This window comes from Myotis nattereri (assembly GCF_964212035.1).
Source record: "Myotis nattereri genome assembly, chromosome: 10".
Lineage (NCBI taxonomy): Eukaryota > Metazoa > Chordata > Mammalia > Chiroptera > Vespertilionidae > Myotis > Myotis nattereri.
The window spans coordinates 23,330,151-23,353,918 of record NC_138085.1 but is presented as its reverse complement, the minus strand read 5'-3'; the positions used below and the strand labels follow the sequence as shown (position 1 = coordinate 23,353,918).

Genomic DNA, 23,768 nt, shown 5'->3' with positions numbered 1-23,768 from the left:
ATCAGCTGCCTCCTGCACACCCCCCACTGGGGATGCGCCCGCAACCAAGGCACATGCCCTTTACTGGAATCGAACCCGGGACCCTTCAGTCCGCAGGCCAACGCTCTATCCACTGAGCCAAACCGGATAGGGCTCCCTCACCACTCTTATTGAATACAGGGAGGAAACAAGTGGGAAAGAAAGAATATGGAACATCCTCTCCCTTATTAAAACAAAGCTCCCCTCCCCCAGGTCATTCCAGAAGGAAACTCTCCAACAGCAGTGGCCCTAGAAATCTAGGTGAGAACCCCCTAGAGTAAGGTCAAACCGAGGGGGGCAGGGACTGGGCCAGGGTGAGCTCGCAGCATCAGGAAGTGCTCCTTAACAGGGCTGGCTGCAGTTCCGACAGAGCCAGGACAGGAAGTTCCAAACAGGGCCGCCTGCACCCTGCCCCTTCAGGCCCCATCCTCATAGAGCCCTGCAGCCCTTAAACAAGATGGGACAGATGTCTGTTTGAAAGTTCTTCCATTACCAAACTCTAAGACAGAGTTGGGCTCCAGGGCCTCCATCTTTCCTGCTGCCCTTCACATCCTGCATCTTCTCATGCTGAGTCCTTCGCAGCCTGCAGCACTGGCTCCACTTGCCAGCTCATGACAGGTCGGCAGGGACTGGGGCTCCTGGGTTCCCCACTCCAACACCTGCTGAGACAACAGACTGGGGGCCAACTCTGACTGCCCTCCTCCTCCCCTTGGGCCAGGTTCCAGGACTCCACACCATTTCCCATTCGTGCCTTCCTTCCCAGGTCCTCAGACTCTTCACTAACACAAGGCTCCCTCCTCACACTGTCACCAGTCATTAAGAAAAACCTGGTAAAAATAAATAAATAAAAAGTTGATCCTTTCTTGGCCTGGCCAGTGTGGTTCAGTGGCTGGAGCATTGGTCACAGGTTTGATTTCTGGTCAAGGGCATGTACCTGGGTGGCAAGTTTGATCCTGAGCCCTGGTTGGGGGCATGTGCAAGAGGCAACCAATCGATGTGTCTCTCTCACATTGATTTCTCTCTCCCTCCCTCCCTTCCACTCTTTCTAAAATCAATGGGAAAAAAATATCCCCGGGTAAGGATTAACAAAAAAGAAAAAGAAAAACCTGATCCTTCCTTTTTTTCCCTCAGAACCCTTCTAAGGCTCCCCACTGCTTTTAGTGCCTTCAAAGGGCCCCCTCACCTTGCTAACCTCTACTCTTGCCACATCTTGGCCACCAGTTGCACCTCACTCTTGCTAGCCCCTCCTCAGGAGTTGCCCCCATCCCACCTCCGAATATTCTCACATTGAACCTGGCTCCAGCTGTCATCAGGAAACCTTTGGTACTCAGGTCAGAGCCTCAGGCACAGCCCGCCTGGCACAGCCCCTTGCCCAGCTGTCCACTGGACCACTCACTGCCTTTCCACGGACAAGTCCATCTCCAGAACTGAGAATATAAAGCCCTTGGAGACAGGGTCCTGGGGGTCCTCCTATTTCCCTCATGGAATCTCACATGCGTTGGACAAAGCACAAGTCACAGCAACAATCATTTATCAACAATCATTGGTAAATTCCTGAAATGAAATGGGAGAGGACACATGCCTAGCCCCCGAGAAAGATGTGTGCACTTCCCAGGAATAAAAATAAAAATGTTTAAAACCACCAAAACAGACTGTTCCTCAAAGGGAGCCCTGAGACCTTTTACTGTGATGCACATTTGGGGGTCCAGCATGTCAGCTGACTGTAGAAATGGATGAATGGAATGTGGGTAGCCCTGCAAGAAACCGACACGGAGGCTCTCCTGCAGGTCACATCCTGGACTGTTGGCACTCACACACCTCTCCCAGTAAGGAAGTAACCACCCGCTGTGGTTTCAAAAGAAAGTAGTGTCTTTGGCAGTCCTTGCCCTGGGGTCTATTTCTCCCCATACAGGACAAGAATTATCTCCCGCAGCTCACCCACTTGGGCTCCACAGGGCCTGGCTATGGGAGGGTCAACGAGATGAGCTTCCAGATAGAAGCGCCTGGCACAGAGTGGGCACAGGCACTCCCTCTGACGTTGTTTATACAGATGTATTTTTATTAATCTCAGAGAGGAAGTGAGAGAAACATCAATGGTAAGGATCACTGATCGGCTGCCTTGCGCATGCTCCCTTACCAGGGGAGTCAAGTCCTCGACCCAGGTACGTGCCCGGATCAGGAATCGAACCCGGACTCCTGGTTCACAGGTCGACGCGGTCACGGAGACACACCGGCCTGGCCCTCTGACATTTAAATTACACACTTCATCAATTTCTCCTCTTCTCCAAGAGGATGGGAGCAAGCCAACTCAGGGAAATTGTGACAGAAAAACAAGAGGGAGCCACTGGCATTTACATTCTTACTTGTGGTTTCGGTTCATTTGTTTTGTTTTTGCTTTTTATTTTATTTTTTTCCTAGAAAAAAAGAAAAAACACAACCAGGGGGATTTATATGATACTGTCAGGATAGCAGGGGGAAGAGAAAGGCCGGAAGTGTGGACAGTTAATAAAAAGTGGGTTCTGAATTACATGGAACAGTCCACAGGATCGTGTCTGAGGCCTCACGAGATGACTGGTCATTTTGGCATGCAAGTCCGGTGCCGGGTCTCCTGCTCTGCCCCTCAGATACCCAAGCACCCAAGGTCAGCAAGAGCTGGCCACACCCTAGATATCTGCCAGACAAACTCGCACTTGACAGAAAGACAAGACAATGAAGCTCCTTGGCTCTGTGCGCAGCATCACACGCAGTCTTTCTTGCTCACGGTGGAGTCTGGGGTGAAAGTCACTATGGGACACACTTTGGCATCACAGTGCACTCCAGGCAGCCACCCATTCACATGCAGACATGGTCTTCACCACCCACACCGGTGTCTGTCCAGACATCCCCAGGCGGTCTGGCCCAAGGAGGAGGCACAGAACGTTCCTTCCCAGCCACCACTCAACAGCAGTGTCCACTCTCTGGCCTTGCTCGGTCACCTGCAGGAGGAGGGTGGGACCCATCTGCTTTTCAGCTCCGCAATGAACACTGATTCCAAAGACGCTTGGCCATCTGGATCCATACGGAAGGTTTCTCGAATTTCTCCCACTTTTATGCTGATCTCAGGGCAGAAAATTCAGCCAGACCCAGAGCCATACATGGCAAACAGGAAAGCCAGAATGATGGCTGGGCAAGAAAGAGCCCGCAAGTAACACAATGCAAGGCCAGAGGACATTCAAGAAGGGGAGAGGGCATGCAGCAAGCTGTTGCCCCAAGTCACAGTTTAGGGGAGGCACTAAGCCAGGTCTGCCATCTACACCTCCCACAGCGGGGCCACTGGTTGTGATTCCTATGTGGAGAGTGCCCTGCTGTGACCTCTGTTCCTGCACGGAGGCCAGGTTACATCTCAGTCCACAGTCCTGAGGAGCACCACGCTGGCCAGCCAGCCAGGCCATAGTCCTCAGCCCCTCTGCTGATGGGGCTCTGGGTTCCACAGGAAGGCCCTGGGAGCGAGGGAGCAAGGGAAGAGGGATGCATTCTGCTGGGAGAAGTTCAGGGAGAAACTACTGTGGGCTGGAAGGAGCTGTGGCTCAAAACACTGCAGAGCCCAAAGGAATAGGATAAACATCGATAAAATGACAAGTCTTGTTGCTAGTTTAAAAACAGATGATTGTTGCTGTTGCTTGGTTTTGTTTTTTCCTTTTAAAACCACTCAATTTGAAAAGGTGAAGGGGCTGGAGAGGTTCAGCCCCTTCACTCTGATCCTTTCTGGGCACCAGGAGGCCTCAGGCCCATACCCGCTGCTCTCCTTGCCTGGGCTCCAGCCACCTAAGCCAGGGCAGGGTGGGGATGACTTGTTCTGCTTCCCAACAGCAATTCCGTCTCACTGTCAAACCAGAACACGGAGGATGGGAAGTCCAAAGACTAAAGTGCAGAGATTTCCAGAGCGGGCGGCCTGCCACTGGGCACTCTGAGAGGGAATGGGGCGGGGTCACCCCACAGCTGCAGCTGTGGAACCCGCTGACCATTATGAAGGAAGCCTGCATGGCACAGTCCCCTTTCCCTTGGGCCCTGTTGACACACCTCTCTCTGAGACAGTCCACTGTCAGTAGCTCCCCAAGGAAAGAAAGTTCTGGTCTGAAAGATATGGCCCATGAAGGGAGAAAACTTGTATGACCATCCCTGGTTGGTAATGACTAGTGACCTCAGGGACAGGAAGGTGGCAAGAGGGGAAACAGTGCATGATATAAAATCCATGAACCCCAGGTTTCAAGAGCAAGGATGCATGAACAACCCAAAAGGCAGTCTCTCTCCTGGGAAAGGTTTGGTGAAGATGCTCAGGATCCTACCAGTGAGGCCTGCTGGGGGAAGGCGCTCCTTGGGTGGGAGGAGCCGCCAAGTGGGAGGAGGGAGGAAGAAGGCCTAGGCTGGCATTAGGGTGTGTAGGCCGGGGGCGGCTGGAATTGATTGATGACCTCATATTCCGAGGGGTAGGGCTCGGTCTCCTCCATCTCAGACAGCAGCTCCAGCGCCTGCTCCTCCTCCTCTGTCGGGTAGTGGCGTAGGAGGTTGGCTGCTGTGGCCAGGATTGAGGCTCCACCAGCTCCTGCCACCAGGTAGAAACTAACAGCAAAGGTGACATACACCTGGGAACCATGGTACTTCTTATGTTGCTGCTGCTGGGCCAGGATGAGTTCGGAAGCCCAGTAGGAAAAGCCGATGACGGTCGCACACTGCAGGACTGGGCGACAGAGGGACAGCACAGAAAAGGGTTAGCAGGCATCCTGCAGCTGAGATGATTAAGGAACCAACTGCAGCCTCTCCACCCAAACCCCAGTGTCAGAGAACCTACGTGGCCCCGGATCCTGCAAGGGGGAGTTCTCTAGGCCAGTGGTTCTCAACCTTCCTGATGCCGCGACCCTTTAATACAGTTCCTCATGTTGTGGTGACCCCCAACCATAAAATTATTTTCGTTGCTACTTCATAACTGTAATTTTGTTACTGTTATGAATCGTAATATAAATATCTGATATGCAGGATGTTTTTTCATTGTTACAAATTGAACATAATTAAAGCACAGTGATTAATCACAAAAACAATATGTAATTATATATGTTTTTCGATGGTCTCAGGCGACCCCTGCGAAAGGGTTGTTGGACCCCAAAAGGGGTCGCAACCCACAGGTTGAGAACCGCTGCTCTAGGCCATGGGGTTCTTGGACGAAGGCTGGGACAGGTGCATGACCCTGTCTGGGCCAGTCAAGGATGTGGAGGTGGAACCTGAGGGCTGCTAGAAGTCACTGAGTGCTTGAAAGACACAGACAAGGCCATGCAGTTCGGGACTGGAGTCTGCACCACCACAAATCAACACCAGCCCGGTCATGGCAGAGGCTGGTCTGTGAGGAAGTGAAAGCGGAGGAAAGAATCCAATGAGACCAGGAACTCGAGGGGAGACACAGTGAGACACTCTGCTCATTCCAGGCCCCAGGAGCCCAGCTGAGCTTCAAACCCAGTTCTTGGAGAGCTGGGAGATTTCTTGGGGAATTCTAACAATACTCCTTCCTGACAGCTGGGCCAGGTGCACATGCAAATGACGAAGGCAAGCTGCTATCCCGCCAGTGCTCCAGGAAAGGCTAGAGTTGAAATGAGCATCTGGACCAAAGCCTGCTCAGAGAAAGCCCATCATCCCCACCTACAGCTCCAGGCAGTGCTCCCATCCTGTGGCAGTTCCTCCCCCACGGGGAGCAGTCCTGGACTTACCTGTGAGGATGTGGGCAAAGGCATAGCGACGGGTGATCTTCAGGGCTGGATGTTTGGGCCCAAAGACATCTAGGAGGAATGCGGAGAGGCTACACAGGATGCCCAGGAAGCAGAAGGTGGCAATGACCCGCAGGAGCAGCACCGTCTGGGGATTCATGCAGAAGTCTGTAGTGGGAGAACCAGATCTTCAGGACCCCAAACAGCACCTTGGAGTCCCCACCGGGGAGGAGTTTGCCCCCTTAGCCACAGTCCTGGAGTGCCAGGGGAGTCCTAGAGAAATCGGTCATAACTCTTGCTCCCAGCTGGCTCAGGAGGTGGAACAGCACCCGAACTGGCAGACAGGAACCCTGGTCACTGCTTCCATGCACTCAACTCCTTCCCTTCCAAAAAAACCAGTCTAGCCCCGTCAGTGTGGCTCGGTGGCTGAGCACTGACCTATGAACCAGGAGGTCACGATTCGGTTCCTGATCAGGGCACATGCCTGAGTTGCAGGATCGTTCATCATTGATATTTCTATCTCACTCTCCTTTCCTCTTTGAAATAAATAAAAAAATATTAAATTTAAAAAAAACTAATCTAAGTGCAGGCCTCCACTTCGTTGTACTGGCCATGATCTTCTAAGCATTTTTAAAGACGCTGACAATTAATCTGACATGTCAACCCATTCTCCTGGGCTTCAGGAGGAGCCCTCTAACTGCTGCGCTGAGATGGCCAGAGAGGCAAGGCCAGAGGCCGATCATGTCGCTTCTCCATTCATCCACTCATTCATCCCCATTTGTGTTCAAAAAGAATCTGAAGCCATTTAGAAAAATTCATCCTTAAAAGTGTACTAAATAAGTTAGGAACAGTGGTAGGCTGGACCTTCAGATTTATTTTTGTTCACTCCCTGAACCCTACTAAGACAAAACAAAACAAAACATTTTAAAGACATAAACCCACACCACAGGGAGAGGGACAAAACAAAATTCTGGAAACTGGAACATAAAGGGGCTTAGAACTGCCTTAGCAGACTGAGTATGCTGAAGTGTCAGCCAGAAGTGGGAAAGCTAAGACACAACTAGATTTATACCACGAATGCCTGAAGAGCTCAGAAACTGAGCACCAAACGCCTTCTAAAATGAGTGCAAAGCCAGTCAGGGTGCACATTCCACCAAAGCGAGGGAGCAAATCAAGGCCAAGGAAGATGCTGAAAAAGGAGACCCCACATTCAGAGTCCCCTAGGGTCACGGTGAAGGGAGAACCCAGGACAACTGTACACCAGACACACAGAGCAACCTAGATTCCCTCTAGGCCGTCATACCATTCTTATTCTTAGAAATTTCGCCTAAACAGTGTCAGACCCCTGTGATATCTGTGTAAAATGCCACAGCTCCCAGAAACAGACAAAATAAAGGCTGATCTGAAAAGAAGCTGTTTTAAGCTTCAATAAAAAGTAGGAAATGTGCCTTCCCCTCTCTCCTCTGTTCCAGCCACCGGCGAGCTCTTCTTTCATTTAGGTCATGGGTTATAAAGTGATTTAGGAAAAATCTGGAAAGCACTAGCTTAGACTACAAGCTCCTTTCCTGAGTCTTGACCGCAGGCTGAGGCTGGGAGATGGTGGCCATCACTCTCCACTGCGCATGTCAGTCACCGGGTGCTGGCTGAAAGCATGTGCCCAGGCCCCAGAAATTCGAAGCGCTCAGTCTGGAGCAGGCCTAGGAATCTGGATTTTAATAAGCAGCCCAGGTAATTCCCATGCAAGGTGGCCCAAGCCTTACACTCCAAGAAACACAAATCCTGGGCCTGGAGGACAGGGGACTGAGAAGAAAAGGCCAAAAACCCAGGGTGTAGACCTAAACCCAACAAAGCAGACTCAAACCAAGTCAGCGGCATCATGGGTGCTTGGCAGAGGGCCCGGCATCCAGACCACAGACCAGAGCAGGTACCAGGAGACCCCAGGCCTTTGTGACAGCACGCACTCCCTGCCTCAGGCTCAGAATTCACCAGGCAGATGGTGGCTGAGCCCACTCCAGACTCATGCTGTGATCTGGCTTTAGGTCATCCACTAAGCTGTCCTCAGAGCTATCTGCCACTCTCTTGTCAGCTGACCATCTGTATGGGCGCAATCATCCAACCTGGTGTTCACTTACTACCAGGAGGCTTGTCTGTGTGATGGCTCTGCCAGTGGCCAGGCCCAGGCTTCGTTTCGTCCAGCCCTACATAGCCTGAGACTGCGCTGTGGGCCTGCAGGAGGTTTCGCTGAAGGAAGAGCTCTGGAGATGGGGACTGTCTCCTGGCTTTACTCTGAATACTGTTAAAAGCTCTCTGAGGTAGTTCTTCTGGATCCACGTGGCATGAGCAGGGATGGGGCAGGATGAAAGTGTTCTTTCTAGTGCTTCCAAGAATAACCCCGAGCAGCAGGGTGCAAGGCTTGCAGCACACTCCACTGCAGCTGGCTGTGCTCAGATTACTTAACACTTTGCGGACCCGTAGTTTCATTGTTAGCCTTACCCAGTGGCCAGGTAAGTTTCTACTGAACGAGTACAAAAAACGTTTTACATAAACGTTACAGGCACGCTTTAAAATTAAATGCCCATTGCATTTTGAAGTTATTTATTACATGTTCTTACAAGCTAATATCTTTTTAAGAATTCTTGAGACTGGCCACAAGCCTTAGAACTGAAAACACGAGAATTCTCGTGATCCGTCCACAAATATGGCCAGGCACTTGGGCTTTAATTGCGGTTCTTAAAAATCCACTAAGTTTTGACCAGCCAGTGTGGCTCAGTGGTTGAGCATCGACCCAGGCACCAAGAGGTCACTCGGCTGATCCCCAGTAGGGGGCCTACAGGAGGCAGCAGATCAATGTTGATGTTTCTCTCTCATCAATGTTTTTCTCTCTCTCTCTCTCTCTCTCTCTCTCTCTCTCTCTCTCTAAGAATCAATAAAAATATATTTTAAAAAAACACTAAATTTTAATTTAACAACTAGTCTTAACTGCAAAAAAAGTAACAATCAGTGGCTTCAAAGCTACTTTCCTAGGCTGCATAATGAGTACAGGATGTCCATTTTATTATCATCCTTAAAAATGTACACTCCCACATGTCTCATGTTCCATAATACACTTATCCTATATAATCTATAATAATAAAAGCATAATATGCTAATTAGACTGGACATGCTTCCGGATGACCTTCCGGACGAAGCTGGGCCTGCGAGGGAAGCCCGGGCCCCGGGTGCCTGCTGGCGGCTAGAGGGGAGCCTGGGTCCTGGGTGCCAGAGGGAAGCCGCTGTCGGCAGCCAGGGGAAGGAAGGCCTACTCTTTTTTTTTTAAATATATTTTATTGATTTTTTTACAGAGAGGAAGGGAGAGGGATAGAGAGCTAGAAACATCGATGAGAGAGAAACATCGATCAGCCGCCTCCTGCACACCCCCCCCACCGGGGATGTGCTTGCAACCAAGGTACATGCCCTTGACCGGAATTGAACCTGGGACCCTTCAGTCCGCAGGCTGACGCTCTATCCACTGAGCCAAACCGGTTAGAGCTGAAGGCCTACTCTTGCATGAATTTCATGCATCGGGCCTCTAGTAATATAATAAAAAGGTAATATGCAAATCATCCGAAGGGTGGAACAACTGGTCGCTATGACGTGCACTGACTACCAGGGGGCAGACGCTCAATCCAGGAGCTGCTCCCAGCCCGCAGGCCCCAATTGCCCAGTCGGGGCCTGCTGGCCAACCTCTTGGTCCCTTCCCCCGGCCACAGGCTCTGATTGCCTGATGGAGAACAGGAAATCAGGGGTGGGTGGTGGCGGACATGGGCGGCCCCCAGTCGCCCCACACACAGAGGGTGACCGGCGGTGGGAGGTGGGGCCGGTGAGCAGCAGGAACGGCCAACCTCTTGGTCCTTCCCCGCTCCGGCTGGCATTCTTTCCCACAGCCAGGACTCAGGCCTGCCCACAGCTGCAGACAGTTGCTCCTCACTCCTCCCCACCTAGTCCCTGAGGGAGAGGGAGAAGTTATCAGCAAGATAGCAGGCATTGGTTAGGTGGGTTGTTGGAGAAACCTGAATCCTAATGCTACTGAATTCTAACCCTGTTCAGAATTCCGTGTTCTTTGCTTAAAGCACCTGATCTTACCCTCCTCAGTGGTGATGCAACCTGAAATCTAATGGGACCTTTTTGTGGGATGGGTTGTCGTGCCCCAGGACCCTGCAAATAGAATCCTCCAGCGAATAAATGCAGTGAACATTCAGGCATGACCAGAATGACCCTGATAGTGTCACTGGCCCCCTGGAACTCTCTCGGGCATTGGGCCCACACCCCATCCCTTATCTGAAAGAAATTCCACACAAAAGCACCTCCTGCAAACAGGCCTCCACTGGGGGGGGGGGGGGGGGGGTGATCACGGGCTCAAAGTATATCCTGGGCCGGGCCCACCTCGGGTGCAAGATGGCAAACAGGGAACCGGGGGTGGGTGGCAGTGGGAGGCAGGGAAGATGTCCCTGATCACAGGCCAGGCCTAGGGACCGTACCCGTGCATGAATTTTGTGCACCGGGCCTCTAGTTTTCATAATAAGGAAGCGTCTCAAATGATACAAAGCTTCAGAGAGAACATCCCTCCCGAGAGACAAACATTGTTGGCAGTTTCTGTCCCCCCCAGGAATAGCCTGTGCACACTGACAGGTCAAACATTATCTTCATTAAGCCTCACTCTGGGGATCCATCATGCAGCTCAGATGAGGGACTGGAGGTTCCAGGACATTAAGTGACTTCCTTCAGGTCCCACAACGCAGGACTAGACTCCAAACCAAAGCCAGACTCCCAACCTAGGACAGGCTCCCTTGCATTGTGGTGCCCAGAATCACCCATGGAGACAATGCATCAAATGCTAACACGGGGCATGTGAGTGGTTAGTATAAATGCTCTCAGAGCCAGTAGCTGCTGAACGCAGAACAGCTGAAAGCACAAAATCCCTTCTAGGCAAAATATGTTTGGGCCATTAGGCCAAGAGAAGTGCTCATACCGGGAATTATTAGGCAAAACTGGTTGATATGGTCTAAGCTTCTGCAGCCATCACAAGCAGTAGGGAAATCAGGAAGGCACTGGACTTGGCACCAAATCCGAGACCTACCATAGCCTATGTGTTACCTTGAGCAAGTCACTTGACTGCCCTCGGTCTCTGCTCTCATCTGTGAAATGAAGGCAGTGCCGCCTGCCCCATCTACAGGGGCGCACTGAGAGGGACTGCTCAGCAGCCTGTGTGGTTACTGCCCCGCTCCCTCCGCGCGGGGCCACAGCAGTGTCAGCCCTGGTGTGCCCTTCCCGCTGATAGTGTGGGCCAGAGAAAGCGCCCGCTAAAGCCAGACTAAGGATGTGCCCCGCCAGAAGAACGATGAGTACGGGCAAGGGCTTTTGACCCAAATTCAAACAAGTTTAGTTTCGATGTGACTGCCTTTCTCCACTCCAAAGCGGTGAGCAAACCCTCGGGCTGAGTGGAAAGCCAAAAGTGAACGTCCCTGGGAAAGATGCTAACAGATAGCCCAGGATCTGCCCCCCTGGGTCAGGATCTCAGTGCTCACTCCTTCCCTGCAGACGTCAGAGCGGAGGGGAGGACCACAAATATCTGCTCCCTTGAGAGGGCTGCTAAAGGGAAACAGAATTCCCAAATGTGTGCAGGCATTATTTTATTTGTGAGGAAAAAGAATTCATGGGGCAAGATCCTCATTTTAAATTCAAACCAGTGGTGCACTCACCACACTCTGGTCAGACAGAACACACCCTCACCTCCAGTGGTGCTGTGGCCTGTTTATTTTGGTAACTACTGCTCGACTGGCCCCTCCAGTCACCAGAGAAGAGGAAGCTGCTGTGTAATAGGATCCCAAAGCACTGACTGGAGCCCAAGGTCACTCACTGGTGAGTCATGGGGCAGGATCTGTTTTGAAGGCCTGGCTCTTCCTGTCTACCTGCCCCCTGCTCCAGCCCCTCCCAACCCAAACAGGCTGGAGGCAGGAAGAGTGAAGTGGCCTCTGGCCAGTTCCCCGTTTCTGTCCCACTACCCTTCACTTCCCCTCACTGGAGTCCCTGTGAGTTAGGGACACTGCCCCACCACCCTGGACCCAGCCCCGTCCTTCCCAGCACTCACTCGCCCCACCTGCATAGCCTCTCCCCACTGAGACTTGAGCTTCCAGACAGACTTCCAACACAAGATTCCAACAGGGCCCCTGGAGTGCCTGGCTGGCCCATCACCAGAGATACCAATGGTCCTAGCCAAGCTGCCTCAGAGGACAGGCCCAGCAGGACCTGGAAGTGCCAATTGCATCAGTCACCACCCCTCCGACAGACTGGCCCTCTGGTTGGCCCTTGAACTTTCAGTGGCAATCATGATTCACGTGACTTCAAACCCCAGACTTCCTCATTCTTCAAAAGTACTTCCCAAGGCTGCTGTCAGTGCTGCCCTTCGCTGCCACACTTGAGAGGCAGAGGGGTTAGTGTGCAGAGGGAATGACTATCGGGGGGCGCCCCCTGCTTGGGGCCACTAATGGTCTGAGCATATCTCTGGACCTGAGCCCAGGCTGAAGAGCACTGTGAGCAGCTGGCACCCTGGGAAGTAGAAAAACTCAGGATGGAATCATTCGAGGCAGCCTGCATTTGCTAAAGCCTCCGGGGCTCTGTGAGTGACAGATATTGCCTCAAGATCACCAACTTGAGCCGGACACACCGAGATGATGAGGAATAAAAAGCACAGCTTGGGCTGGGCTTGTGAGAAAAACTCAGCTAGAATGGCGAAGTAAAAAGCCATGGACAGCTTTGACAAAAGGGAAAGAAGCTGGAGGGCACTAAGGTGCAAGGTAAGAGTGGAGGTCATGCCACGGAGATTAGCTGTGTGGCCTCAGGCAAGTCACTTGACCTCCCTGAGCCTAAGACCACTGTGAGGTGGTGGTGATGACAGTACCAAATGAAGGTGCTGTTTAGGAGAAACTAAAGGCAGGCATGAAGTGTGCTGAGCACAATGCCTGGCACTCAGGGGGCTGAGAAACAGGAAGGTGCAGCTCCAAAGCCTGCTGGCCCAGCTCACTCCCTGTCACCTGCAGAGACTTGGCAGTCTGTTCTCCCTTTGGAAGTATCTACAGGCACCAGACTGACTTCCATGCTAGGACATCTGTTAAGTCCTGAGGATCAGCACAATCACACAGGACAGCATGTCTAAAGGCCCACTGAGTACAAAAACCAACCACTACAGAGAAAGGGGAGAAGCGGAGCCATCAGAAGCAAACTATCAACTCTCTTATGAATGGACAGCAAGTATTCCTAGCTTGCAATGGCCAAGGAGATGGCCACAGCTCGAAACTGTCCATGGGTTAAGATCCCTAAACACATGAGCAAATGTAAAGATTAAGGCAGTGGTTCTCAACCTTGGCTGCACATTAGAATCACCTGGGAATCTTTTTAAAATCCTGATTTCTGGGCCTCATCCTCCAGAAATTCTGTTTCTTTGTTATGGGGTGGGGCCACAACATTAATAACAAAGAAACAGAATTTCCGGAGGATGAGGCCCAGAAATCAGGATTTTAAAAAGATTCCCAGGTGATTCTAATGTGCAAGGTTGAGAACCACTGGGTTAAGGCAATGTGGTTTTTTTTTGTGTTTTTTTTTTAAATTGACTTCAGAGAGGAAGGGAGAGGGAGAGAGAGATAGAAACATTAATGATGAGAGAGAATCATTGATCAGCTGCCTCCTGCATGCCTCCGCACTGGGAATCGAGCCCGCAACCTGGGCATGTGCCCTTGACCGGAATCAAACCCGGGACCCTTTAGTCCACAGGCCAATGCTCTACCCACTGAGCCAAACCAGCTAGGGGGGCAATGTGCTTTCATATATATAAAAATATATATGTGAACAAAGAAGAACCTGCACCAAGAATTTATTTTTATTTTTTACATGTTTTGACAAGGATGTACACCAGTGATGGCGAACCTTTTGAGCTCGGCGTGTCAGCATTTTGAAAAACCCTAACTTAATTCTGGTGCCGTGCCACATATAGAAATTTTTTGATATTTGCAACCATAGTAAAACAAAGATTTATATTTTTGATACTTATTTTATATATTTAAATGCCATTTAACAAAGAAAAATCAACCAAAAAATGAGTTCGCATGTCATAGGTTCACCATCACTAATGTACACCAAAGCAGAATAACCCTGAGATCATTCCTATGACAGCTAAAATAAAGGATAAGAAAGATAAATGAGACAGTATCACTTTATACCGAGTCAATAGATGAGGCAGGTGCAGCTATGTCACTCCCAGCTGTGTGGCCCTGAAGAAATGTGACTTCACTTCTCTGAGACACACCTTCCTGGACCTCTGACATAAGGACCTCGGATCACACTGCCTCTCCCCTCTCACATGAACTTCATGAGCCTCCCTAGGAATGAGCTGAAAGGGAGAAGCACTGGGAACTCTCTCCCAGTTGGTAGGTGACACCAAACTCTTAAAACACTGAAACACCAGGGGGTCAAGTGCAAAGGTCTGGATGAAGTGGTGGAAGGTGGCAGCTGAGCTTCCAAGAAGGCAAGTGAGGGAAACGTGCTGAGGGAAAAGCATCCAGATTCAACTCCAGCTTGATGGCCTTTCTCCGTCAGCTACACGCCAGAGAAAAAGCTGCGTGTCAAAGGCCTCCTTGGTGTGTATAACTTCTGTCTTAATGAGCCAACCCAGCGAAGACTATCATCAGGAAAGAACCTGGAAACAAACTAGAAGCCCCATCCTGGTCTCTAAATCATTCTAAAACCTCAAATACCCTTGGCGGGGGGGGGGGGGGGGGTGTGAGAGAGAAAACAGAGAACTCTCAGAGAAAGACATTAGGCCACAAGGACACAGCTTTTCAGCCTAGATCTGCAAAAAGTGGTGTAAGATCCAAGGCACAGAGAACTTGACCGTTTCACCAAACCCCAGTGTCTGAGTCCTTAAAGAGACGACGTGAAGATATCTCCAGGAAGGGCCCTGAGACATGGCACAGAAGACAGCTGGAACACATCACAGCCAGAGAGTGGCACAGGGAGAAAATAGAAAGACCTTCAAGAATGGTTCAAAGTGCCCTGACCGGTTTGGCTCAGTGGATAGAGCGGCGGCCTGAGGACTTGGGGGGGGGGGGAGGGGGGAGAGAGGGGCGTCCCAGGTTCAATTCTGGTCAAGGGCATGTACCTTGGTTGTGGGCACATCCCTGGTAGGGGGTGTGCAGGAGGCAGCTGATCGATGTTTCTCTCTCATCAATGTTTCTCTCTATCCCCTCTCCCTTCCTCTCTGTAAAAAAATCAATAAAATATATATATATTTTAAAAAAGAATGGTTCAAAAGACCGTGGGGATGATGAACTGTGCTGGAACCAAGGGCAGAGTGGGGTCCACTGACTGCTTTCCGGGTAAAAGCCAGGCGGTGCAATCCTGCACTCACACTACACAGCCTGTACCCTCCCTGCTGGACACAGAGCTGGGCAGGAGCAGCCACTGGGCTCCCTGGGACAGCAGCCACCCCACCATCCCCCACCCCGGCAGGCTGTGGCCTCCCTGTGTCCACAGTAAGGAGACCAGCCCCTGTCTCTTTCCCCTTTCCTTTCCCTCTGCACACCAGGCTGAGCAAAGAAACCTCACCTCGCCAGGCGCATGGTTCTGAGAGCCAAGTTCCAACTGTTACTGAGGCTGGAACTGACGCCTGGTTATCTAAAATGCCACAGGCTCCCTTTTTCTAGAATAAAAAACCAACTACTGTAGAATTTGAAAATATACTTTAAAATCTAAGCAGATTAAAAGTTTTTTTCTCCATCAATCAGCTGACACGAAGAAACCTCCCCGCATCCCAGAGATTGCTTAGCTAGCTTTAATGCCCTGCATCCTTATCTTTTCTCCGTATACCGCGCCCTTCCTCGGGCGGAATCCTCAAGAGCAGCAGCCTATGAGCATGGCCTGAAAAGGAGGTGCTTGGCTGAACATCTAATTAACGAGGGGTCGGACCACCAGGCAGCCAAGGGGCTGTTTCCTTCCACCAAATCCTGCCCTGGCTGTTAGCTCTCCAGCCACACCCCATTCTGCTCCCCGCCGAGGAGCCCCGGTCGCCCGGGAAGAAGAGGCCCCGGCGCGGCGGCCTTACCTTTGAGCAGGTCCGGATGCACATAGCCCAGGACGTCGGAGACCCCCAGCTCCTGGCGGGAACAGGTGCCACCGTGGATGTGCAACCAGGCCGGCTCGGCGAGGGCAGTGCACAGCGCCGTGATGGACAAGGCGCCCGGCAGGGCCGAGGCCAGGCTACGCTCCGGCTGCTTGGGCAGAGCACTGCCTCCCGGGCTCCTCCGCCGGCGCCCGCCGGGCAGCCCTGCGCCTCCCGGGGCATACATGCCCGGGGCCGCCCGCCGTCGCTCCGCGGTCGCTGCTGCTCGCCGCCGACTTCCGGGGGGCGCAGTGTCTGCCTGTTCCAGGGAGGACGCAGGTGAGGAACCGTAGGGCTGCCAGGGCGGACACCGGAGGCTGGGGGAGTGGGACCTGGGGCCGAGCGGAGACCCGAGGGCTGCAGGATTCAGGGGCGGAGACGGCGACTGGGTGCCTGGAATGCAGGCGCGGAATGACGACCCGGAGAGGATTGGGCTGGAGGGCGAGGATATGGGCTACTGATGGGAGAGAGACCGGACCCGGAATCTCAGCCAGAGGGTGCCAAGGGGGGAGGACCAGGCTGAGCCGCAGGGATCGGAGACCCTGGATCCGGGAACAGTGCTCTGGGGAGCGACCTCTGCCCAGAAAAGACCCTTCCCACGCCGATCGCTGCTCCTCACCGGTCAGCAGGCCTCAAGGGTGGAGCCGCTCGTCCCGTCCTCAGCTGCCCGGGCCAAGCGATCCAGGCCCTAGCCTAGACCCACTACTCCCGGACCGACCCGGGTCCGACCCACTTCCGCTTCCTCCGCCTCGGCCTCCGCCTCCTCCGGCTCCCCGCCCTGTCCCCGCTCACGTCATAGTCCAGCGCACCACAGCCTCGCTACGGCCTCACGGGACTGGTAGTTCGAAACGGTACCGCGACGCTTTATGCCGGGGTGGGAGGTCGACTACAACTCCCAGGGGGCAGCGCGTCCGCATTAGCGGGCACTTCAGTTCCTAGGTCGACCGGGATTCTCGGGCGGAAGTGGCCGGACCGGCGGTCCTAGGAGACAGAGTCGGGTCCCGGAATCTGCACAGTGGAGCCTGCCGTGGGGACGCGCCCAACTCCTCGTACTGCGTCGGGTCGCCATGAAGGACTCGCTGGTGCTGTTGGGCCGTGTCCCGGCGCACCCGGACTCGCGCTGCTGGTTCCTGGCCTGGAACCCCACGGGAACCCTGCTAGCCTCGTGCGGGGGCGACCGTAGAGTGCGCATCTGGGGCACCGAGGGTAAGACTCGGCCTGGGCGCGCGACCCCGCCGCCGGGCGTTCCGCGTGCGTGCTATGCGGGTGCTGTGCTGAGGGTGAGTCCAGGGAGAGGGGGGGAGAAGCCACCTCGAGATGGACTTTAGTCACTCCTAGAAAGACTTTTCAGGCAAGTACTAGAAGCCAAAACGTCAGCGGACAGCCTGGAACTGTGGAGGAGGAGACCGATTAGAAAAGGGCTGTGAAAAGTAGCCTGCAGAGTAATTTGCGACGATGGTAAAGTTTAAATTTTATTCGACAGCCTTTGACTAATTAATTGTGTGTGTGTGTGTGCGCGCGCGAGTACTTTATTGGTTTCAGAGAGGAAGGGAGAGAGAGAGAGAATCACCAGTGATGAGAACCATTGATCACTTGCCTTCTGCACGCCCCAAACTAGGGATGAGCCTGCAACCCAGGCATATGCCCCAGCCATGGTATTGATCCGTGACCTCCTGGTTCATAGGTGGACTCTCAACCACGGAGCCACGCTGGCTGGGCAGCCTTTGATCATTTTAAATTAGGAGGTGATGCCTCCAGAGGAAGTAGGCCAGTTACTTCTTCCTAAAAGCATATTGTTAAATGTGCCCATTGAGCTTGGCTCCAGTGTCAGATGACAGTGATAGTGTTTCAGTGTCTTCTTGTGCGCTCAGCCCCAGTGCCTGGCCTGGCCTCTACTTTTAGGTGACAACTGGATCTGCAAATCTGTCCTTTCTGAAGGCCACCAGCGCACTGTGCGGAAGGTGGCCTGGTCTCCCTGCGGCAATTACCTGGCCTCTGCCAGTTTTGATGCCACCACTTGTATTTGGAAGAAGAATCAGGATGACTTTGAGGTAACCAGACTGGATGGGACCAGGATCGTTGCAATTTGCTCCCCAGAACTGGTTCAGGAACTTGAACCAACCTGGGCCAATGGTCTATCCAAGGATGCTGATGCTTGTCCCTCTTCCCTTCTCACAGTGTGTGACCACTCTGGAAGGCCATGAAAATGAGGTCAAGTCAGTGGCCTGGGCCCCATCTGGCAACCTCCTTGCTACCTGCAGCCGAGATAAGAGTGTGTGGGTCTGGGAAGGTGAGTCTAGGTCCCCCCAGGTGCAGTTGGGAGCCAGCAGACAGATAATCTGCTACGTGACCCTCACAAGGTCAGCTTGTTGGCTCCTGTTTGTTTTCTTCCCACAGTTGACGAAGAAGATGAGTATGAATGTGTCAGTGTCCTCAATTCCCATACGCAGGATGTCAAGCATGTGGTCTGGCACCCAAGCCAGGAGGTAACAGTCTGGCAAAGTATCTCGGTGGGAAGGAATTCTGGTATGGAGAGGGTGCCCAGCCCCCCTCTGCTTGTCAGCCTCAGCTGGCTTTCAAAGAGATCACTACCTGAGGCCAAAAGACATTTGTCCCCGTTATAAAGAAGCTCCCTGGGACTGTCCTGTCCTAGCAGGGGGAGGTATTGGAGCCACAGGCACTTCCTGGGCCGTAAGTGCTGTGTTTTCCCCATGTCCCCAGCTGTTAGCCTCTGCCAGCTATGATGACACGGTGAAGCTATACCGGGAGGAAGAGGACGACTGGGTGTGCTGTGCCACCCTTGAGGGTCATGAATCCACCGTGTGGAGCTTGGCCTTTGACCCCAGTGGCCAGCGTCTGGCATCTTGCAGTGATGACCGTACCGTGCGCATCTGGCGCCAGTACCTACCAGGCAATGAGCAAGGTGAGGGGCCAGGCACAGAGCTAAGAAGACTCCTCTCTAAGAGGTTGACAGTCTGGCTGAGACCCAGATGAAGCACAGCAAATGGGTAGAAGGGGAGACATGCCATGAGAGAGCGCCGGAGAGATGGAAGAAGCAGGGAAGGCTACGTAGAAAGGCTATTTCATCGGAACTTGAAAGGATGTGTAGGATTTTACAAGAAGAGAACTCTGGGTGAGAACAGAACAGCATGAGCAAAGGCATTAAAGATGGGAAAGCCTAGATCTCACAGGAGCAGTGCTTCCTTTAGGTGAAGCATGAGGTATATAAAGGGTTTGGGGGGAAATAAGGTGGGTTGGGCTGGCTGGTGGGTGGCCTTCAAAGGCAGGCTAACCAGTCTGCAGCAAAAGATTTTTTAAAGAACAGCGCATTTCCTTCTCAGAATTCTGAAAAAAATACCAGTCTGGCCATAGTATGTGAGGCAGAGCCATGAGAGTGGGGAGAAATGAAGATGAGGACTCATGATTGAGGGTGAGGGTAAGCAAGGGCAAATTAGAATCTCTGCAGTGAGGCATTTAGACCCCTGAGGTGCCTGGGACACAGATGTGCCTTGGACTCAAGAGAAGTCTGTCATGCAGGGGTGGCGTGCAGCGGCTCTGACCCCAGCTGGAAATGTATCTGCACTTTGTCAGGCTTCCACTCCAGGACCATCTACGACATTGCTTGGTAATGCCTCCATCTCCTTTCCCCATCTCCACTCCACTCCCCAATTTGGAGACATTTTAGAGAAGTCAGACCATGTGCTGCTCTCTTCCCCCTTTGGTAGTTCTAGCCCTAAGAATCTATCCCTAGATATTAAAATCTATTTCTAAATAATGAAGAGTTGATGTGCCTCTAAGCTTTATTTACATTAACAAACATTTGGGAGTAACAAAAACAGGCTTAAGTGTGGTAAAATTCAATGGCCTGATATACTACTTTTAAAAAATGATTAAGCAAAGTTCATGATGACAAAGGAAATTGCTTATGCAAAGTGACCAAAGTGTAATTCAGTATCTTACTTAGTTTTTTAGGTTAATTATATTGGGGGAAACCTGGATGGCAGCACTTGAATACTTAGGGGGTGATGTCTGTGGCTATATATTTATTAATTAGGGGAACTCTTCAATAAGACATGCTAGTTGAAGCCAGAAGTTTGGGAAGAAAGCCAGCCAGGGCCTATAAAATCAGCATCCTCTACTAACTTGCTGGGCTGGGGAGGGAGGAGCCACTAGCATAATCACTGATGCATGTGTTCCTCCCAGGTGTTCGCTGACAGGGGCCCTGGCTACAGCTTGTGGGGACGATGCCATCCGAGTGTTTGAGGAGGACCCCGGCTCAGATCCGCAGCAGCCCACCTTCTCCCTGACAGCGCACTTGCCTCAGGCCCACTCCCAGGATGTCAACTGTGTAGCCTGGAACCCCAAGGAGCGGGGGCTTCTGGCCTCCTGCAGCGATGATGGGGAGATGGCCTTCTGGAAGTATCAGCGGCTTGAAGGCCTCTGAGCCACCATGACTTTGGACAGAATTATGGTTCCCCCCAAAATGTCATTAAGACTTTTCTAGCCCAAGAAGACCTGGAAGAGCAGCCTGGCCTTCCTTTAACTTGGCTCTCCCGTTCAGATCTGGGTAGACGTGCGGAGCCATATGACTACTCACTCCTTCCCACGTTGACATGGGCCCTTGGTGAAGAACTGTGGAAGAGCAGTACCTTGTAGTTATGCCACGGATTTTGCTTCCCTTAAGGATACAGTGCTAAAGTTTGCGGGGTGAATGTACTACTTATAATCACCATGTTTATATATCAGAGGCATATATCTCAGACCTTTCTGAAATTGTAAGCCTTATAGAAATAATCCATCTGAGTCCCAAGTCCTATTTATATTATTAGGACATTCATAATTTAAAACATTTCCATGATGAGTCCCTTTCTGAAATAGGTCCTGCCTTCCTGGTTTCTGACGAAGTCCTTGCATTTAAAACATTCACTCAGTATTGAAGATTTTCTGATGTAGGCTAGTTTAGAGTAAGACATCTCTGCTATCCCTTAGGAACCTTTGTGTATCTTCTATGCCTTCCGGGGAATGCCAAAAAAATAGGGAAGGGTGTGACATCTAAAAGGGAGAAGTATTATTGGCCATAGGCCATGCATTCTCAATGGAGCTGAAAATTGGCTCTTCGATGAAGGACAGAAAAATCTTAGAGACAATGATTTGTGGCCTTCTAAGGGACTGTAGTACACAACATGCAGTGTATCTATGGTATTAAATTTTCATGGTGAAGGTAAGTAGGCAAAAGATGTCTGATATAGCCCTGCTGGTTGCTCAGTGGTTAAGAGCGTCAGCCTATGAACTACAGACAACTGGTGGTCCGTGAGGTCCAAAAGGTTGGCGGCCACTGGACTAAAAGGTCCCAGGTTCTATTCCCAGCCAAGGGCACATACTTGGGTTACAAGTTCTCCAGCCTTGGTGGGAGCACGTATGGGAGACAACCAACCAATGTGTCTCACATCGATGTTTCTCTCCCCTTCTTCCTCCTTTCTACTCTCTAGAAATCGATGGAAAAAATATCCTTGGATGAGGATTTTAAAAAAAAAATAGATGTCTGATACAGCTCTTGAAGAGAGTGATAATGAAAAAAAGGCGGTGAATACTGCCATGGGTGATCAGTTCTGTCATCTCAAGTTCTTTTGTCATTTCCATATGGGTTTTGACATCTCAAGTTCTTTTGTCATTTCCATATGGGTTTTGACTTGAGGACAGTTCCCCAAAGCTATAGCCTTAATTTTTTACACAACAGAAATATTGACAGACTGAAGTGGCAGACAGAGCAGTACCAACCCAAGCGCCTGGAGGTTGGGTCCGAGAGGTCAGCTGTTGACATGTTGGCAGGAACCATGGCAGTGGCACCAACTAGTAGTTATAGTTTTGGGTTTTCTTTTTCTTTTTTCTTTTTTAAATCATCATCCGAGGATATTTTTCCCATTATTTTTTTTAGCAAGAATGGGAGTGCGGGAGAGAGAAACATCAATATGAGAGACACACTGGTTGCCTCCTGCGTGTGCTCCGACCAACTAGGGCCAGGGATGGAACCTGCAACCCAGGTACATGCCCTTGACCAGAATCGAACCTGTGACCATTTGGTGTGTGGGCTGGAGGTCTAACCACTGAGCATACCAGCCAGGGCTGTAGTGGTCTTCACTGCCTTGCTCTCATAGCAGTATTCTCAACTTCACTTAGAAATGTCCTTCAAGAACAATTACAGGCTATTAGTAAGATCTTGACCCTTGGGAAACAATGGCAATGGCAGCATGCAGAAGCACAGAGGTCTGTCTTAAGGAAAAGCAGATGTGTAGCTGAGTGAGCTATATATCATTTTTACTTAAAAGTAGCAGCAAATTGTGGTATCAAAACTTGGCTACTTGGCCTATGATTTCTAGGAAATGAATGAGCCTTTCACTTCAAGGGCAACTGATAGCACTGCCAATGATCAAGCTTTCAAGCAAAAATTAGAATTTTGGAAAACTTGCATAGCCACCATGAGCTTGCCATCTTCCCAATTCTTACTCTCCTGATGAGACTGGTGGTGATACCAACAAATGTGACTTGTAGGATGAAATATGTCTACATATGTCTGCCTGATTAAGTGAATCAGCATTTTCCAAATGATTAATGCATGATGTTACAGAATCACTCATGGGTAAGAGGTAAGAAAGACTGTAGGTCTTAACATAACGGTACAAGAAGCTCATTGATAAGGTTTCAGACTCCACATTGCACCTAAGAAACTGTCACTTACGGAGTCTCACTATAGCATCAAATAGCCACAATTTCCTGAAATGGCTATAAAAACTTCCAACTGCTTATGTGTATAAAGTCAGCTTTACTTCAATTTAAATAACACACAATTGGAGCAACTACAAGAATCCTTGTCTTCTATTTAATCAGACAGGAATGAGATTTTTAAAAATGTCACAGGCCATTCTTTTCCCTGGATTTGCTTTGGAAATAATGTTTTTATTTTTTTTTATTATTTTTTTTTAAATATATTTTATTGATTTTTTACAGAAAGGAAGGGAGAGAGATAGTTAGAAACATCGATGAGAGAGAAACATCAATCAGCTGCCTCCTGCACATCTCCCACTGGGGACATGCCCGCAACCCAGGTACATGCCCTTGACCGGAATCGAACCTGGGACCCTTCAGTCCGCAGGCCGACGCTCTATCCACTGAGCCAAACCGGTTTCAGCGGAAATAATGTTTTTATTGATTTTAGAGAGGGAGAGAAAAACATCAATCGGTTACCTCCCTCTAGCACCCTCACCAGGGACTAACCCACAAGCTAGTATGTACCCTGACCAGGAATCAAACCAGTGACACATGCACGGGATGATGCTCAACCTCAAACAGCCACACTGGCCAGGGCTGTTTTTATTTTTAATATAGTAAATATCAGTGGATAATAACCTCTGGGGTTCCTAATTTTTATAGTGTAAAGGGTTCCTAAGATCTAAGGAAAATATCCTTGAGAATCATCTAATGTTACGCAGTTATTCCTCAAGAGCAGAAGGCAAGAATTTGGAGTAGAAAGCTTATAGATCTGGATCACAGTATCAGTGTACCCAGTTGGTACATTTCAATCCCTCCTGTGCTGCCTCCTTTGGGGGGCGGGGGGGGACAGAGTCTGCAGATCTTGAGAAATTTCTAACCTTGGATCTGCCCCTGCAGCTGTGTTAGTTCCGGCAGTGGTGGTGATATCCAGGTAGCAAGAGATGGGGGCAGGTATACTGACTAAAGAGAAGTTACCTAACCCCTCCTCCACACTGGCTGAACTGGCTGCCTGTGACAGCCCAACAAACAGCCTTGTCCTCCAGAAGTATTCCTTCTAAGCG

The 23,768-nt window shown here is 51.0% G+C and overlaps 2 protein-coding genes across 3 annotated transcripts; one reads left to right on the top strand and one right to left on the bottom strand.

Moving 5' to 3' along the window:
* Positions 1 to 2,397: 2,397 nt before the first annotated feature.
* Positions 2,398 to 16,697, bottom strand: TMEM127 (transmembrane protein 127). Of its 2 annotated transcripts, XR_013996538.1 has the most exons (5): positions 16,559 to 16,697; positions 15,883 to 16,198; positions 5,754 to 5,918; positions 4,332 to 4,735; positions 2,398 to 3,728 (listed from the first exon to the last, which is right to left on the bottom strand). XR_013996538.1 is itself a non-coding variant. In XM_081101392.1 (4 exons), the coding sequence occupies exons 2-4, from the start codon at positions 16,124 to 16,126 to the stop codon at positions 4,428 to 4,430; spliced, it is 717 nt and encodes a 238-aa protein (XP_080957518.1). In that variant the 5' UTR covers positions 16,127 to 16,198; positions 16,559 to 16,697; the 3' UTR covers positions 2,398 to 4,427. The 2 variants fall into 2 exon arrangements, 1 of the variants encoding a protein (XP_080957518.1); XM_081101392.1 differs by having other exon boundaries at positions 2,398 to 4,735.
* On the top strand, positions 15,996 to 22,797 carry CIAO1 (cytosolic iron-sulfur assembly component 1). Its single transcript, XM_081101391.1, has 8 exons — positions 15,996 to 16,218; positions 16,872 to 17,145; positions 17,842 to 17,990; positions 18,118 to 18,229; positions 18,337 to 18,425; positions 18,661 to 18,862; positions 19,477 to 19,564; positions 20,143 to 22,797. Exons 2-8 carry the CDS (start codon positions 17,007 to 17,009, stop codon positions 20,381 to 20,383), a joined length of 1,020 nt encoding a protein of 339 aa, XP_080957517.1. The 5' UTR covers positions 15,996 to 16,218; positions 16,872 to 17,006; the 3' UTR covers positions 20,384 to 22,797.
* Positions 22,798 to 23,768: the final 971 nt, after the last annotated feature.

Excerpts from the sequence above, each read along its gene's own strand:
- TMEM127 (XM_081101392.1), bottom strand. The coding sequence starts at position 16,126 with ATGTATGCCCCGGGAGGCGCAGGGCTGCCCGGCGGGCGCCGGCGGAGG. Across the intron at positions 5,919-15,882 it reads GCATCCGGACCTGCTCAAAG|ACTTCTGCATGAATCCCCAG; the intron begins GTAAGGCCGCCG and ends CTCCCACTACAG. Across the intron at positions 4,736-5,753 it reads CTTTGCCCACATCCTCACAG|TCCTGCAGTGTGCGACCGTC; the intron begins GTAAGTCCAGGA and ends TCTGTCGCCCAG.
- CIAO1 (XM_081101391.1), top strand. The coding sequence starts at position 17,007 with ATGAAGGACTCGCTGGTGCTGTTGGGCCGTGTCCCGGCGCACCCGGAC. Across the intron at positions 18,863-19,476 it reads CCTACCAGGCAATGAGCAAG|GGGTGGCGTGCAGCGGCTCT; the intron begins GTGAGGGGCCAG and ends TCTGTCATGCAG. Across the intron at positions 19,565-20,142 it reads ACCATCTACGACATTGCTTG|GTGTTCGCTGACAGGGGCCC; the intron begins GTAATGCCTCCA and ends TGTTCCTCCCAG.